Source organism: Phyllosticta citriasiana, assembly GCF_038021145.1.
Source record: "Phyllosticta citriasiana strain CBS 120426 chromosome Unknown IWZ02scaffold_8, whole genome shotgun sequence".
NCBI lineage: Eukaryota > Fungi > Ascomycota > Dothideomycetes > Botryosphaeriales > Phyllostictaceae > Phyllosticta > Phyllosticta citriasiana.
In genome coordinates this window covers 322,183-337,882 of record NW_027117285.1, presented here as the reverse complement: position 1 = coordinate 337,882, position 15,700 = coordinate 322,183, and the positions used below count along the sequence as shown (strand labels likewise).

General features: G+C 57.2%; 3 protein-coding genes across 3 annotated transcripts; 2 read left to right on the top strand and 1 right to left on the bottom strand.

Annotated features, from left to right (window-relative positions):
• The first annotated feature begins 1,955 nt into the window (after window positions 1-1,955).
• Window positions 1,956-4,086, top strand: IWZ02DRAFT_290545 (general substrate transporter). Its single transcript, XM_066763781.1, has 2 exons — window positions 1,956-3,415; window positions 3,495-4,086. The coding sequence occupies exons 1-2, from the start codon at window positions 2,142-2,144 to the stop codon at window positions 3,817-3,819; spliced, it is 1,599 nt and encodes a 532-aa protein (XP_066621568.1). The 5' UTR covers window positions 1,956-2,141; the 3' UTR covers window positions 3,820-4,086.
• A 2,166-nt stretch (window positions 4,087-6,252) lies between these two features.
• Window positions 6,253-9,231, bottom strand: IWZ02DRAFT_379421 (pheromone-regulated membrane protein; the record flags this gene model as incomplete). Its single annotated transcript, XM_066765038.1, has 1 exon — window positions 6,253-9,231. The coding sequence occupies one exon, from the start codon at window positions 9,229-9,231 to the stop codon at window positions 6,253-6,255; it is 2,979 nt and encodes a 992-aa protein (XP_066621567.1).
• A 1,990-nt stretch (window positions 9,232-11,221) lies between these two features.
• IWZ02DRAFT_290520 (uncharacterized protein) lies at window positions 11,222-13,929 on the top strand. The gene is made up of 3 exons (XM_066763780.1): window positions 11,222-11,484; window positions 11,538-13,138; window positions 13,242-13,929. Exons 2-3 carry the CDS (start codon window positions 11,550-11,552, stop codon window positions 13,789-13,791), a joined length of 2,139 nt encoding a protein of 712 aa, XP_066621566.1. The 5' UTR covers window positions 11,222-11,484; window positions 11,538-11,549; the 3' UTR covers window positions 13,792-13,929.
• The last annotated feature ends 1,771 nt before the right edge of the window (window positions 13,930-15,700 follow it).

Here is a 15,700-nt window from a genome sequence, read left to right as displayed (position 1 = left end):
TTATGGTCGAAATGATACTATTGAGCGAGTCCACATATATATATATGTGCATCTGTATGTATGTGAATCCTAGCTCAGGGCAGAGAGACACGGCACCGACACGGCCCGAGCCGTCCGTCCGGTTGCTGTCCTGAGGGACTGGAGACGGGGCGTTTTGTACGACCCGAAGGCCTTTTTTTTTTTTTTTTTTTTTTTTTTTTTTTTTTGGCTGCTTGTTGTTGTTGAGTGCGTTTGTGCCGACCGATTCCTCCTACTGACAGCACCGCACATAGCCGAAAAAAAGCCATGGCAACCGAACTACAGCCAGCCCGCGTCGTCAGCTCATTTCTTTTTGATAACGCTTTTTCTTCGTCAAAATTTCCTGACAATCCTTCTCGAGGGTTCTGGATAGTGTGCTCTGCAGGGCCAAGACCAGGCGATTTCTTGGCTCAATATTTCTTTTTTTGCCCTCTGCTTCTCGCATGAGAGGCACGTACGTACAGTGTGCCGATGAGCTGGTGACTGGACTGGGCTGCAGGGCCAAATGAGTCCGAGGCCGAGACGGAAAACCGGCAAGATGCGCCGTGTGTGTGTGCATGTGGAGCACGACAGCAAATATTGAACAGTCAACATCAACAAAAAATTTTGGAGTGGTCAACAAGAAGCTACGACGGAGGAGCGAGGCAAATGGCAAAAGATGAGGCAGAATTTTGTCGTCATCTATTTGGCGCGTCTGGTGGGTGGAGAAGAAAGGGGAGGGTCCCAGCCAACAAGGCAGGACCTGGATGATGTTGGAGGCCGGGCCGAGAGATGGCCGACGGGAGATCGGTAGTCACAGTGTGTTTGTTGTGTAACAGAGAGAGGCGTCTGATGGACGGTGAGGTGATGAGATGGGACATGTTTTCCATGTCTCAAAGTGCCGGCAGACATTTGCGGCACTGAATTGCTGAGTGTACCTAGGTAAGCGCGCGGCTGAAGTGACGTAGCGGGCAGAGGAGGTTTTATTGCATTCGATGCCTCCGCTGCCGACGGCCCAAGCCCAGACTCACAGTAGGCCAAACTAGACTAGACCAGACAGACCAAATCCGCTTCCGACGTCGGTGGGCCTGCCTCTTACAACCCTCGATGTATATGCCATGACGATGGGATGGCCAGAGGAATCTGGGGATTGAATGATTTCTGGGGGCCCTTGACGACTTTTCACAGTGTTTTGCAACCCCGCGCTCTTCCTCCGCATTTCTACCCCGTGGGAACAAGCCAAGTTCCCCGACTGCTTTTCGTCGCGTTTTCGTGGTTGGCCTGGGCGGCAGCATTTCCGCTTTGGGAGACAGTGGGACCGACTGAAATCCGGAGAGCGCGCGCCCCCACAACGACGACACATTGGATCCTGCCCCGCCCAATTGCCAGCGCCGCGATGCCTCTGACGGTGGAGAGCTGCTTACCCCGGCGCTGAATCAGGAATCCCGAGCGCTGCTCGACCCTTTGTCGGACCACCTGATGACATGAGGAAGACAACGCCTTTGGCCACCAAACGCGCACGGTACAAGGTTGCACCCGTTCAGCAGAATCCTTCCCGGAGCGCCTCACGGCTGCGCCAAACGTGCCGGCAGACGGTTGCGAAAAAGACAAAGACGACGACAACGACGACGACGACGACGAAAAGCGTCTGCATTGTACATCGAGTTCGTCGTTGGGCTGCGTCGCCAATGTGCACAGGACCCGCTGATTTGCTGTACGCGAAGCTTGTCCGGCCTTGGACTGAGCTTGTCGCGCTTGGCAGGTCCATCATTTTACAACCACCGCAACAGTCGTCACCCCTCTCTACACACTTGCGGATATGCGGCTCCAATCCATCCGAGGAGCTACCGATCTCTCCTTCGCCGCCCACAGATCTTCATGCCCGCCCCGTGGCGTCCTGCCTCGACGCCCTGCAGCCATGCAAAGAGAACGGACGCCGTGGCCGTGGCCTGAGCTGCGATCACGTTGCTCTCTGTGCTTGCGTGCTGCCGAACCTGATGGCCCAGATGACGGCGCCCTGCGTTGTCCCTCGTCTGGTCGCGACGTGCTATAAAAAATTGGCTCCCCAAGTTGACCGCCCTCTCTAGCTCAATTCTTGTTCCCTTTCCCTATATCCCTTTTTCCCAACCATCACTTCCGCAGCAATGGGCACACACACCTTTATGGGCCTGCAGGGCAAGTCCCTCAGCGTCGCCCAGATTGCCTTTATCGTTGCCCCTGCTTTCATCATCTTTGGCTACAACCAGGCCGGCCTCGGTGGCCTCATCACCGAGAATGACTGGAACAAGACCTTTCCAGAGATTGACACGACAAACACAGAGGGTGCCGTGAAGAGCCAGCACTCGACCATCCAAGGTCTCGTCGTGGCCACTCTGACCCTCGGTGCCCTGGTCGGCGCTCTGTCCTGCAGCTACACTGGAGACAAGTTTGGCCGTCGCCATGTCATCTTCGTGGCCGCCGTGTGCACCCTCATCGGCTCCATCCTCGAGGCCTCGTCCTTTTCGCTGGCCCAACTCATCGTCGGGCGCATCGTCCTGGGCTTTGGCGTCGGCAACCTGTCGGCCTGCGTGCCCGTGTGGCAGAGCGAGACGTCGGACGCCGTCAATCGCGGCCGCCACGTCGTCCTCGACGGCCTCTTTTGCATCCTGGGCTACGTCCTCGAGTCCTGGATCGACCTGGGCTTCTACGAGTACAAGACGGGCTCCGTCACCTGGCGCCCGCCCATTGCCATTTCCATCTTCTTCTCGCTCGTCCTCATGGCCGCCATCTACTTTCTGCCCGAGTCGCCGCGCTGGCTGGTCCGCGTGGGCCGCGTGTCCGAGGCGCGCGTGGCCATCTCGGCCGTTAGGGGCCTCGACGACGACTCGATCGAAGTGACGTCGGAGCTGCAAGGCATTGAAATCTCGTCGGAGCAGACGGCCAAGAGCGCGGCCAAACTGACGGACCTGCTGCGCATGGGCGAGGACAAGCTGCTGTACCGGTTCGGCCTCTGCATCATGCTGCAGTTCTACCAGCAGCTCAGCGGCACCAACCTCGTCTCGGTCTACACGACCATCCTGTTCCAAGACAACCTGGGCATGAGCGCCGAAAAGTCGCGCATCCTGTCGGCGGGCGCGCTGACGTGGAAATTTGTCGCGGCCTTTGTCGCCTTTTACTGCATCGACCGGCTGGGACGCCGCGCCTGCTTCATCATCTCGGGCTCGGGCATGAGCGCGTGCATGGTCGCCCTCGCCGTGGCCACGTCGTTTGGCGTCGAGAACCGCGCCGCCCAGATCACCGGCGGCGTCTTCCTGTACCTCTTCAACTTCTTCGTGCCCATTGGCTTCCTCGGCGCAAACTATCTGTACTGCACCGAGGTGGCGCCCCTGCGCCTGCGCGTCGCCATGTCGTCCATTTCGACGGCCAACCACTGGCTCTGGTAAGTCAAGTCCTTCAGTTCCCTCTCTCGCCCCTAACAACAAGACCACCATCCAACTAATCAACTTCGCTCCAAACAGGAACTTCGTCGTCCTCATGGTTACCCCCGTCGCGCTCGACACCATCGGCTGGCGCTACTACATTGTATACGCCGTCATCGGCGCGTGCATCCCCCTGTCCATCTATTTCTTCTACCCGGAAACCATGGGCCGCAACCTCGAGGAGCTGGACCTCATGTTCCGCGAGTCGCCCAGCGCATGGGCCACGGTGCGGTTCGCCAGCAAGCGGCCTATCGCTATGCCGCAGGAGTTCATCGGGGCGCATAATGAGGAGAAGCTTGGCGTGGAGCGTAGGAGTAGTGTGGATGAGGAGGAAGCGAGCGGTGAGAAGGGTGCGGTGCGGTAAGGGTGTGATGATTTAATAATGGTGTTAGGTGAGAGGGAGGTGTGAGGGCGTTGTGGGAGTTGAGAGGTTTGTGGGTTGCTGCTATGGCGTGGCATGTTGTTGACGATGTCATGATTTGTTTCTCTTTGTTCTTTGGATAGCGTTGACGTGTCTTAATCAAGACCATCGCTTTCCTCTTCATCTGTGCCGTTGGTGGTGTTCGCCTCCCTCTCCCCCTCTCTCTACCTATCTCTCCTCTGCGTCTCTCCAGGCACCTACTTTCCTACCTTCCTAAACCCTCGACTTCTCGCTCGCCCTTCACGTTCGCTTCCCCAACTCCCTGCCCAACCCCCCTCCTTCCCTTCCCCATGCACACCACATCAACCAAACAACTACCCCACGTGAAACGAGTCGAGTCGACACAAGCCGCAGGTAGACAGACAAACAAACAGAATCAGTCTGCTATGTATCCAACACAACACCCACACCCACACCCACACCTCCACCCCAGCTCACCCTGGCCCAAGAGGTCAGTCGCATGGCCAATGCAGCAGCAGCACAAAGTGCTACCTAGAGCTTCCATGCAGTGCAGTCAGTATCTCACCCACCCCCTCATCATCCCATCACATCCCAGATCTTGTAAAGGCGGATGCGGGGGAGAGACAGGGGAGAAAGGGAAAAAAAAAAAAAAAAAAAAACAAATAGGTGCGGCAGGGTTCCAGAGCTCAGCCACCATCTCTTTCCGTTATTCGTCGACCCACCCATCCCAGATTGAAGCGGAGCCGGGCTTGATGACTGGCCAGGGCCATGTTCATATCCATGTCCATATCCGCATCCGCATCCGTGTCCATGTGCATGTGCACGGGGGTAATGCGTTCATGTGGGTATCCAGGTAGGGAGGGGCGGCTAAAAGATGTAGCTCCCTCCTCGTCATCAAATAGAGAAGTGGTGCATACGCGATGAGTAGGGGAGGAGGGCAAGGGTAGCAGTGGTAATAGCGGCGGTGGCGGGTGAAAGATGAAGTGCGCACACCGCATAGGTAGATTGCACTTGGTCGCTGTTTTGCGATAACTATTGCTATCATACACTTATTGGGATGTGGAGCAGATATACAGCCAGGTAGGTAGCCAGTCAATGTACTGCCTCGTACTCGACTAGTTGGTTGGTCAGTCAGTCAGTCGTTCGGTGGCGCGCTCGTTCGCTGCCTCTAATAGCGTGTGCGGCAAAGGCAGATAGACAGATAGACAGGTGGGTGGGTAGGTAGGTACCCCAACATCTACTAAATCAAGCGTAACAGCAAAGTCTACTACGCACACATGCATCGCATCCTCTACACGCAAGATGCCAACTGCAAGAAATAAGCAAGGGAGCAGAGACCATGGAATGCCACGACGCATATAAGCATGCATTTGCGGTGTACGAAGAAGATAAGATGATTTGATGCCAAATGGCGCTTGTGAGAAGTGAAAAGCAAGGTCAGATAGATGGAATGGAATGGAAAGTAGACGGGAAGAAAAAAGGAGGAAGGAGTCATGACACGCTAACAGATCGACAGACAGACAGACAAATAGAAAAGAACAAAGATTCCCAAACCCCCGCATGCTTCTAATCCATGTATGCTTAAACCCATGCTTAAACCCATGCTGAATCCCCCAAATTTTTCATCCAATGCTTCGAGTTTTTGTTGTGAAGACGTCGCCGGCGAACGCTTGCGACTTCTTTCTTTCTTTCTTTCTCGACCAACAACAGACAGCGAAACAGACCGCAAGTAACAGATAAACAAAACTCCGCGCTCGCGATCTAAAACCGGCAAAGAAACGAATGCAGCAAATTAACAAACGAACGGACGGTCTAGACAGGCAGGGGCGTTACGGGAGCAGCAGCAAAACCAAACGGACAAACAAACGAGTGAATGAGGAGGCAAAAGAGGGTCTCAGGGTAAGGGTATACAAGTAAGCAAGCAGACAAGCAGGAGGTAAGAAAACGGATAAACAGGCGCGGCGCTTAGAACGGCAGAAGGAGACGGCAAGACAGGACTAAGACAGAGCGGGCAGAAGTAACGAAGAGCAAAAATAAGGCAAGAAACATAGACATAGGAGATCTGCGGCGTGTCGTTGCAATAAATGTGGCTAGGAAATGCGATGCTAGTACAAGATGCGAGGAAATGAGATGATGTGGTGTGCCGGCTGGCCAATTTTCGGGAGAGCGAGATGAGAAGGTGGAGTCTCCAAGGCAGATGAGGATGGTGGAGAGGCTACGAGACAAGTGGAAGGGAGGAGGGAGATGGGAAATAAGAGAGGCCTTAGAGAGTCGTCAATTTTCGGGAGAGACAAACAAGTTAGGTAAGTAGGAGATGAGGAGGTGAGTTGAGAGGAAGACGGCAGAAGACGAAAAAGGCAATTTCAATCGGCCAGCGACGGGACGAAAAGGACAAGAAGATGAAAAAGTGACCTTTTAGAAACTAAACAAGCCACTCCTCCGCTTGCCGAACGGATAAATGACGAGCGCGCTCAAGAACAAGCCGACCGTGATGCCAATGGCGACCTGGATGACCGAGTAACCGACGCTAAACGCCGCGCTGTTGAGCGTCGACGAATCGCTTCCGCTGGCTACCGTCGTCACGCCTCCGCTGCTGGTGCCGTTGTGGACAATCTGGTCCGCCGACGTGATGCCCGAGACCAGGCTGCCCGAGACGGCCAGGCCCGACGGCACCTGGACGAAGATGGCCGGCAGCATGGCCGCGGCCGCGACGCCGTAGCCCACCTTGCGCGCACGCGGTGTGTAGATGGCCGACGCCGCCGACGACCCGGGCGGCGACATGTCGTCCGAATCGTCGTCGAGGCGCTTGCTGGGGAATGCTGACATGATGGAGCGCGTCTTTTCCTTGGCTGCGTCCTTCTTGCCCAGCGTCTTGCGCCGGATGTTGCGCCACCGCGGCCGCAGGTGGTTCTCGTACAGATCGAGGAAGAAGTTGTCGGCCTTTGTGCCCAGCCGCGAGTAGAGGTTGGCCATGGCGCCGATGGCGAGGGCGCCCAGCGTGCTCGAGATTTGCGTGTTGTTCTCGAATCGCTGCGACGAAAACTTGTTGACCAGGTATCCGAGGAACGAGATCGTCACCATGATGGGCATTTGCTTCCATTTGGCCTGGTTGATGATGCAGAGGCAGATGGTAAAGGCCGGGACGAAGAAGAAGGTGTATCCCATGGGCATCTGGTCGGTGCAAGTCGTGTCCGACGTCGCCTTGTGGTCCATGACGCCGTAGAGCACGATGCCTATTGTCATACCGAAGCCGAGGAAGAGCGAGTAGATTATGGCGTACACCATGCGCACAGAGCCCGCAACCAGGTGCTTCGACTGCAGCTCCGAGCTGGCGCAGAGCACAATGTATCCAGGGAGAATGAGTGCAATGCTGCTTTGCGCCAGCGCCGAGAAGCAAAAAAGATTGCCGCCCCGGATCGAGCCAAAGGCGCGCGCGAAGAACGAAGTCAGCACCGCAGCGCTGATTTCAAACACGTTATTGAAGAGATTCGACTGCGCTGCGGCAATCAGCTGCAACCAACCCACCATGCATCCCAAGAAAAAGGCGATCGGCAGGTCAATCAGCCGCGCTTCAAAGGCAAACGGTCCCACGCAGGCACTGGCCAGGCCGTAGATGGGGACAAGAGTCCATGGCTTGAACTTGGTCGGCCTCTTGAGAATCTCCTCGAGGCGCTGCGTTGCCTCCTCGACGCCAATGCGATCGTGCACAACGTCCTTGTAGCAGGCATGCGTGTCGCGCAGCTTGCCCAGCTCGACTCCCTGGCTCACGCGAACGAGCTTGACCTCGGTGGTGTGGGTGGTCGAGTCGTCAAACGAAATGATCATGCATCCGGGAATGTAGAGAAACTGGCTCTCAATTTCGAGCACACGAGCCGACATCTTCATGCAGTCTTCAAGACGATGCGTCGGGGCGCCAAACAGCATCAGTGCCCGGCACAGCTTGAGCAGGTAGCGCTGGCGAGCCATGACCTGGCTAATGTGCACCGTGATGCGAATCTCGTCCTCGAGGCGCGGCTTGCCCAGCTTGTGCATGGCCGTCGAAATGGCGCCGCCGCTGCGAGTGCGCTTGCCCATGCCTGGGCGCGGCGCATGCTTGAGCTTCTCGCGCACGTCGTCAAACCCGCCCTGGGCTGAAGGCGCCGCCAGCATGGCCGACGAGCCGACCAGCTGCGCCAGCGACGATTGCGACTCCTTGGCATGCTGGTGGTGCCCATGGGGATGGTGGTGGCCGCCTCCGTGCCCGCCCAGGTACCAACTCCGCCGCGCCTTTTGGCCGCCGGACCCAAGAGTCGGGGTCGTGGCGCCCGAGGCCGGCGGAGATGTCGTGGGCGTCATGGCGTACGGCGTTCCGCCGAGTGTGGGACTAGCCGTGCCGCTCGTCCCGCCGCTGTTGTTGCGGGAGTGACCGCCCCAGTGATGATGGCCTTGGTGTTGGGCGCTGTAGAGGTTAAGCAGGGCTCCGAAAATGCCACCACGATACTTGTCGGGCTCTGCAACGTAGTCGTCCATGTTCTTTTCCATGGTCGGAGTCGAGGGTCGCGAGACGAGGTCCTGGGAGGGAGCAAGCATCTGGCCGTTTCTCCTTTCGCGAATGGTGTGTGACCGGACGAGCTTCTTGGCCTCTTCCAGAGTGCCATTGTCTGCCGGTTTCTTCTTCTCCTCCTCTTCATCGTCCGAATTCAAGCCACTGAGACCGCCGTGGTGGGTCTGCCGGCGAAGTGGCTGCAGGTGATGCATGGGAATGTCGTCTGCTGTCGAGGCGCGTTTTTCGTTCTTGTCGTCAAACGAATTCCGTCTCGACGAAGGTGCCGATGCGCTGCCAACGCTCATGGCCAGCTTGTTGGCACGGTCACGAGCCTCGTTGCGCGATCTCTTGGCCCGCGTGTCCTCCTCGTCCGACTCTTCCAACGTGCCAAAGGGCTCAAGGCGCAACGAAGGCGTTTTTCTGATGGCTGGCTTGGGTCTTTGCGGCAGCGGTTGGCCAAAGGCCTTGTGGACGGCGTTGACCAGCTCCTCGGGAGCCGGTGGCCGATCGAGACCATCGGGGGTGGGTGATGCATATCCAGACCGGGGTGTGGTGGCTCCTGAGGTCGGATTCGACGATCCTCCAGCTACTCCATAGGCGCCACGGGGGTTGAGGCGGTCGTCTGCGCCGGGCGACTCGTTGGACGAGGTGGTGAAGCCGACACGTTTGCCCTTGGGCTTCGTGTCTGTTCTGGTGCCAGTGGCCGGCGGCGAGGAGAGCGAGGGGCCACCGGTGGCGTCTGTGTTGTCATTGTCGGACTGCTCGGTGCGGATGGCCGGGACATTGAATGTCGGCGTGTTGGAATTGTTGCTACTGCTTGAGCCGCTGGCTTCGGGCAGGGCTTCGTCCCTTGAGTTTGGGCCGGACATGTCCGCAAATTGGTCGTCGTCGAAGTCTGGGAGGAGGTGCCATTGAGGGTTCATAAGTGTAAAGTGGGTAACGAAAGAAGCTATGACGTGCGCAGGGCCTGGGCCAAGGAAGCTGGAACAGCCAAGTGCTTTCGGGGTGATCTACGCTCTGAAGATGGGTCCACGGACACACGTGGACGATGGTTGCCAGCACAGATGGCGGGTCGAACAAAGGGAAATTGGAACCTATGCCAGTTGGAGCAGTGTTCCGGCTTTGGTTGGGTCTCAACGGCGCGGTCTCGTGCCTGCTTTGACTTTTTTTTTTTTTTTTTCGCGCAGTGGAATTCGAGACGGGAGGCGAGGCGAGATTCACAATGGACGGTCGGTGTTGTGTTGAGATGAGCAAATCAAAGCCGAGGGCGCGGTGGGGCGTCGGTGCGGGAGGGTGGGATCGGATGGGAGCTGTTGCGGTAGCCACGGGTAGGTTGATCAGGGCGAGACTGAAAAGCAGGTGTGAAGGATGAGTGTATGTACATCCGATCAGCTGTCCCCTATGTGTGTTTATGTCTGAGGTCGAGTAGGGGGGTGGCAGGGAATCTGTGCGCGGGAAGGCGAGGCGAAAAGGAAAGAGAGAGAGAGAGAAAAAAAAAAAAAAAAAAAGAGGGAGCTCAGGGCTAGTGGTTGAGGTTTTGCAGCAGCACATCACAGCAGCCACGGCTCCCACGCACACAGACGACGAGAGAGCGCGACGGCGTGGTTCTGGATGCTTGGGAGGCGACGGCGGGACCCACTTATTCCCTGCTTATTCTTAGACGGGCAGCGCGTCTCCCCACGGGTGAACAGAGCAACAATCGCCCAGCATCAGGCCCAGAGTCGACGGCGTTGGTCGTAGTTGAGGCTCAGTTTTGCTTAGCGGGTGGCCGGCGAACCATCCGTAACGGCGTGCCTGAAGACGAAGGGGTCCGAGAGCGCGCATTCCGGGTCGCGGCCGCGCAATCCCTAGACGGGCTCTCTTCGGTTGTCTGCATGGTGTTGTGGTTGTCGGAAGCACGCTGTCGTACGCGGCTGCAAGGTACCTCTGAGACTGGCCTGATCTGACCGATCCATGGCGGCATTATTCTCCTCTTCACATGCGTGGGGACTCGGCAGAGGCGGGGAGTGCTGGATGAGTGATGTCGGGTGGGTAAGGTAGGCGACCGGTGTGAGGACATATGACGACAGTGGATTCTTTGTTACGCGCCGGTCCCGTCAACTGGACTGTTTGCTCTCGACGACGACGACGACGACGACGACGACGACGACGGCTTGCCCTGATGCGTCTCTCCAGACATGACTACCAGATACTATACTGTAACGCCCTGCCGTCCCTTTTGCCCTGCTTATCACGGGATTTTAGCGTTGAACAATGCCATGCCACGGACGACAAGAAGCTTATTTCTGATTGAAAACTTTCGACCCGGAATGCGAGAGAGAAAGGAAAAAAAAAAAAAAAGAAAGAAAAAAAAAACCAGAAGCATTTCACTCACCCCGCGCCATTCGTCGCCCAATTCGCCACCCGTGTCTTTCCTTTCTCGCTCGCGATAGTTGCCGTCGTGGCAGCAGAATCACGCCAAAAAAGCCACTGCTGCAGTGTTTCGAGCCAAGGCCGCCTCTGCCGACGTGCCGAAGGCTTTCCGCCGCCCACCACCCACCACCCACCATCCACCATCCGCGGCTGTGCTGCTGGTCGACACATTCAACACCATTCTTCGTGTCCACTTGCTCATCGTGCTGCTCGCCCTCTTCTTCTGTCCGCTGCGCTGGCTACGCGCCCGTCGATATTGCACAGAAAGCCACACAGCTTCTCGATTGGCTCTCTCGCCTCAGCTGCATGTGGGCGCTAAACACCAGCCTCAGGATACCTCTCGAGTCCCAGAGAATGCACCCTCTGCATGCCATCACCTAGCCGCTGCTAATTTTGTCCTCCACCATGCACCTCGCCAGTATAGACAGCTCACGACCGCTTCCCGAGCGCGTGCGAGGGCGCTTGCAGTCAACATATCATCAATGGCCTCTCTCCCCCGCCTCTCGCCCTCCATGCATGCTCACTGACTGATACGACAAATCTCACCAATTCTTCCCTTCCTCCTTTTTTTTTTTACTTTCTTTGCGTTTTCGTCGCCGCTCCTTTTGCCTTTGCCTCGGCCGTTGACCGGCCCTTCTGTCCAACTAATTTTTCCATTCCGAATACGAACACAATATAGCTCCATGTCGTAATACCCAGCGACTGCACAGGTGAGCCGGCCGCGGCCATCGGATCCGACCCGATTCTGACCATTGAGTCTCAGTCTTGTTCAAACATGCTTCTTGGCTTGCTCCAACCATTACTCATCCTCTTACCGTCTTTCGCTTGGGCATATCCAAGAGCATCCTCCACGAGTGCATTGGCCATTTCGACTTCCTTTCCTTCGTATCTGCAGGCAGACGTCCCCGACTGTGCCCAGCCATGCCTGCAGACCATCCTTCGAGACGAGTATCCTACGACATGCTCGAGCGCAGCTGACATTGCCTGTTACTGCACTCAGTACAGCTCCTCCGGTCTGAGTCTGGGAGAGGCTGCCTACGAGTGCGCTGTTGCTTCTTGCACATCTGCCAAAAATTTAGCTTCCAGCTATTCCATCTGCGATGGAATTGCAGCGGCCGTTGCGCCGACACATACGATCCTTTTTTTTACCGCTCAAATCACTAGCACTGCCTCGAGGGCTACTAGGACAGGGTCCTTGAGTACCCCGACCGTTGCGCATAATTCGACCGTCCGGAGCACGTCGACTCCGGCAGCTAATTCGACAAGCCACGCGAGCACTTTGTCGACGAAGCAAACTCCCAGCTCCACCTCGGCACATGCTTCTTCGACAATTGTTCCATTGACGACTGCCACGGCTGCAAACTCCAATAACACCGCCTCGTATGAAAAAGGTGGTCTTAGCAACTCCCAAGTCGCTGGCATCACCGTCGGTGGAGTGGCTGGCGCTGCCTTGCTTGTTGGCGCCGTGTTCTTCCTGGCATGGCTGAGAAAACGGCACAGGCGCAAAAATGACGACGTGCTTGAAAAGAGAGACAGGGACATTTGGTCAGTGACGCCTCCGGCAGACCAGGGACCAGACCATCTAGAACCTTCTGATCTCGCCGCACTGGGATCCCTCCCTCGCGATCCGAATGCAAACCGCGGACCTGCCAAGGATGCCAAAGACCCACGATCTGGCGGTCAAGTCGGCGTTTCGTTGCCACAGACCACAGTCGACCGTGGTTGGACAATCAGACTGCGGACCCCTTCACCACCGGCAGACCAAATCGGGCTTGCCATCAGTCAAGATCCTGTGGCCGTCGATGCTGCATTGGGGTCGGCAGCGAGTGAGAGAACTGTCTCGCAGCTTTTGCCAGAAAAGCCTGAGCCCGCGCACCATGCCACTGGCTCCGGCTCCGATATGGACCGCATGGTCCAGCCTTCCGCTGCTGTGGTGGCTGTTCGACCTCAATTGTGCCGCGAGAGCTCGCAGACTGTTTTCGAAGAAGATTCGGGTCGCCAATGGGGAAGAGAATCTGTTCCGTCTCGCAACCCTCCGCAGCTTGCTCCGCCGATGGCAGTGCACCATCGTCCTCAGTTTGCAGAGGACTATGTGCAAAGTCCTGAGGCTTTGCAAGCTACAGGGATGCCGACAATGGCACCACCAGCGCCGAATCATCATCGCTCGACCTGGCCCTCTCCCCCTCCTATCCCGTCTCCCCTGCGGATCCAAACATCTCCAACGGCCACGGCCATGATAACAGACAGACCTGTTCAGGATCCGTCGACTTTTCATGCTGCTGTCAATCCCTATGTACGCGTCACGCAAGCCAGCTCTTCCAGCGGCGGTACAACGATGATTTCCAGCTCTGGAAGTGTCTCCCAGCACCCAACTCAGTACACCACAAGCCCATCGAGCATGACAAGGACACCGCCCGAGCACTACACGCCCCACGTTCCCCAGTCGACAATTCGTCCAGTAACCCAGTGGCCAGCGGGTGCCTCACCGCCACCCCCACAGGCGCCAACGACGGCCCGCATCCCCACGCCGCCTCAGTTTCTCCAACACTCACCATCCCGCTACCAACAGCTACCTCGAAAGCCCGTGCCCCAGCGCCGACGCGCCTCGACGGCATCTCTCACTTCAATTGAGTCTGCGTCTCCAAATGACCTGTCGCCGCCCGAGGAACCGGCGTCTGCAGAAAAACAACTCACACCCCCTGAATCCCATCCAACCGCAAGCAGCACGCCACCCCCTCCCGCTGCCGCCTCGCAGTCTTCGCACAACTCGTCGCCCATTTCCGATCTCCGCTACCCCAAAGTGCCCCGCTCAAGCAATCAAGCCGTGCCGCGTGGCGTCGACCACTCTCCCAACGCTTCATCTTCTGCCGAATCGACACCGGTTGCCGTCCCGCCCTTTAGTCGCAGCCAGGCACCGAGCCCGAGTCCGGCGCCGGAGACACAGACGTACACGGGGGCGGCAGGACCGACATCCTACGCAGCTAACACGTCCAAAGCGCTCGCTGCACGCCGGCTAGGTCCCGGAGCAGCTGAGCATCTGGCCAAGGGGATGCTGTTCAACCAGGCGCAACAGTCTCAATCACAATCACAACAGCTACATCCCGCGCCGGCCCAGCAGCAGCAGCATCCACTGTCACAGCACTACCCCTACCCCTTTCCCTTCCACTACCAAGGCAAAGCTCCACCCACCACCACCACCAACGGCGCGTCCGGCACGCTGCACGCCCCCGCACCGCCGTACGTAACCGTCTTCCACAACGGCAGCAGCGGTGCGCTGAGCGCGGGCCCGCCCTCATCGTCGCAGCAAACGGGCCGCACGGACCGCAGCAGCCATGCGAGCGGCGGCGGCGACGCCGTCGTGCCGTGGAAGGACTATCCCCACCCATCTCCTCACCATTCCTCTGGAGGTGGTGCTGTGGGGGGGCCCCGGGCGCCGCCGCCAGCGGCGGGCCGCAACGACAGCTCCGATAGCTGTAGCAGTGGCAACAGCGGAAGCAATGGCTCGGGCGGCGGTAAGATCACGGTTGCGGGGACCGTCGTGTTTCGTGAAGGTGCTCCCAGCCAGGGGTACTATGGTGGTGGTCGAGGAGGGCAGAGCCGCGGCGGCCAGCAGCAGCAGCGGCAGCAGGCGTGGGACCGGTATCGTGCTCCGGCGCCTCAGACGCAAACGGGACCCGGTCTTTATGAGGGATACGGGTATGGTGGCGATGATGATGGCATTTGGTCGTCGACGGATGATGCTGCGTCGGCGACGCAGCAGCGTCTCACGCCGACGCGCGATGGCGGCGATTTGGTGCTGAGGGTTGGGCCGGTGGGGTGAGTGAGTGAGTGAGTGAGCTTGCTCGCTTGCTTGCTTGCCTGCCGACATTTTCTCACTCTCTCTTTCTTTGCTTTTGCTCTTATTCCTGCATTGTGGGGACTGCGTTGAGCTGGGAGACTGGCAGCGTTGATCGTGCCGCCCCGTCCTCCCTCTTCGGATGTATGTGTTTGGCATCCAAGACCTCGCATTCTCCATACCTAGGTCGCCACTCGCAGCAGCACAAAAAACAGTGCTCCTTTTTCTTTCTCTTCTCCCTTCTCTTTCATGATTGCTTCAACACAGCATAGCGAAGGCGTTCTTCACGATTCCATTCTCCTCTATTCCATTCTGGCATACTGTAAACATTGCATAGTCAGCCAGTCAGTCAGGGCTTCGGTTGCATCATGTTCTTCCATCCCTGCATTCACACATACACACGCTTATCTAGAAATGTAGAATCTTCCGGTCTATCTCCGCCTCGAAAATTGGTCTCGTAGGTACTCACTTTGTCCCACGCACGCCCCCCTCAACCATCTCCAATGAATGGCATGGAGAGAGATAGAGAGGTGTGTATAGTCTTGCATGTACATGCATGTGCCGGAAATGGTGCAGATATAGCAAATAGCATGTCAAACACACTCACATCTTACCCGAGCAAGCAATTCTGATCCCGCCATTCATCCATCCTCTTGTTCTGCATCCTTGCTTTCACCTAGATTGTTTACGCGCTTGCTGCTCTATCTATTCCTTCGTCCGTCATCTATCCATTATTTATCACTCGCTGCGTCAATCTGTTCCTTATCCGTATCTGCTGCCCCTGCCACCTTTTTCCCTCCCTCGCTCCTTCCTTCGCTCTGCCCCCCCCCCCCCCCCCCCCCCCCCCCCCCCCCTCCTCATCCCTTTGATACATATACGCAACTTAATCCAATTCAATTCAATTCAACTCATCCCAATACAAGGCGACATCACAAAACACGACTTCCTTCCCGTACTGCCGTGCTAGATACACACGCGCACACACACACACACACACACACACACAAGCGTCGCCAACAAGGCTTCAACCTGGGTAGAAACCTATTTCTTTAGTCAAGCAGACTCGGTCTAGCAAGCAAGTGAGCAGACAA

Coding starts and splice junctions, on each gene's coding strand:
- IWZ02DRAFT_290520 (XM_066763780.1), top strand. CDS start 11,550: ATGCTTCTTGGCTTGCTCCAACCATTACTCATCCTCTTACCGTCTTTC. Junction 13,139..13,241: donor AGCTCTGGAAGTGTCTCCCA/GCACCCAACTCA, acceptor CCAGTAACCCAG/TGGCCAGCGGGTGCCTCACC.
- IWZ02DRAFT_290545 (XM_066763781.1), top strand. CDS start 2,142: ATGGGCACACACACCTTTATGGGCCTGCAGGGCAAGTCCCTCAGCGTC. Junction 3,416..3,494: donor ACGGCCAACCACTGGCTCTG/GTAAGTCAAGTC, acceptor CGCTCCAAACAG/GAACTTCGTCGTCCTCATGG.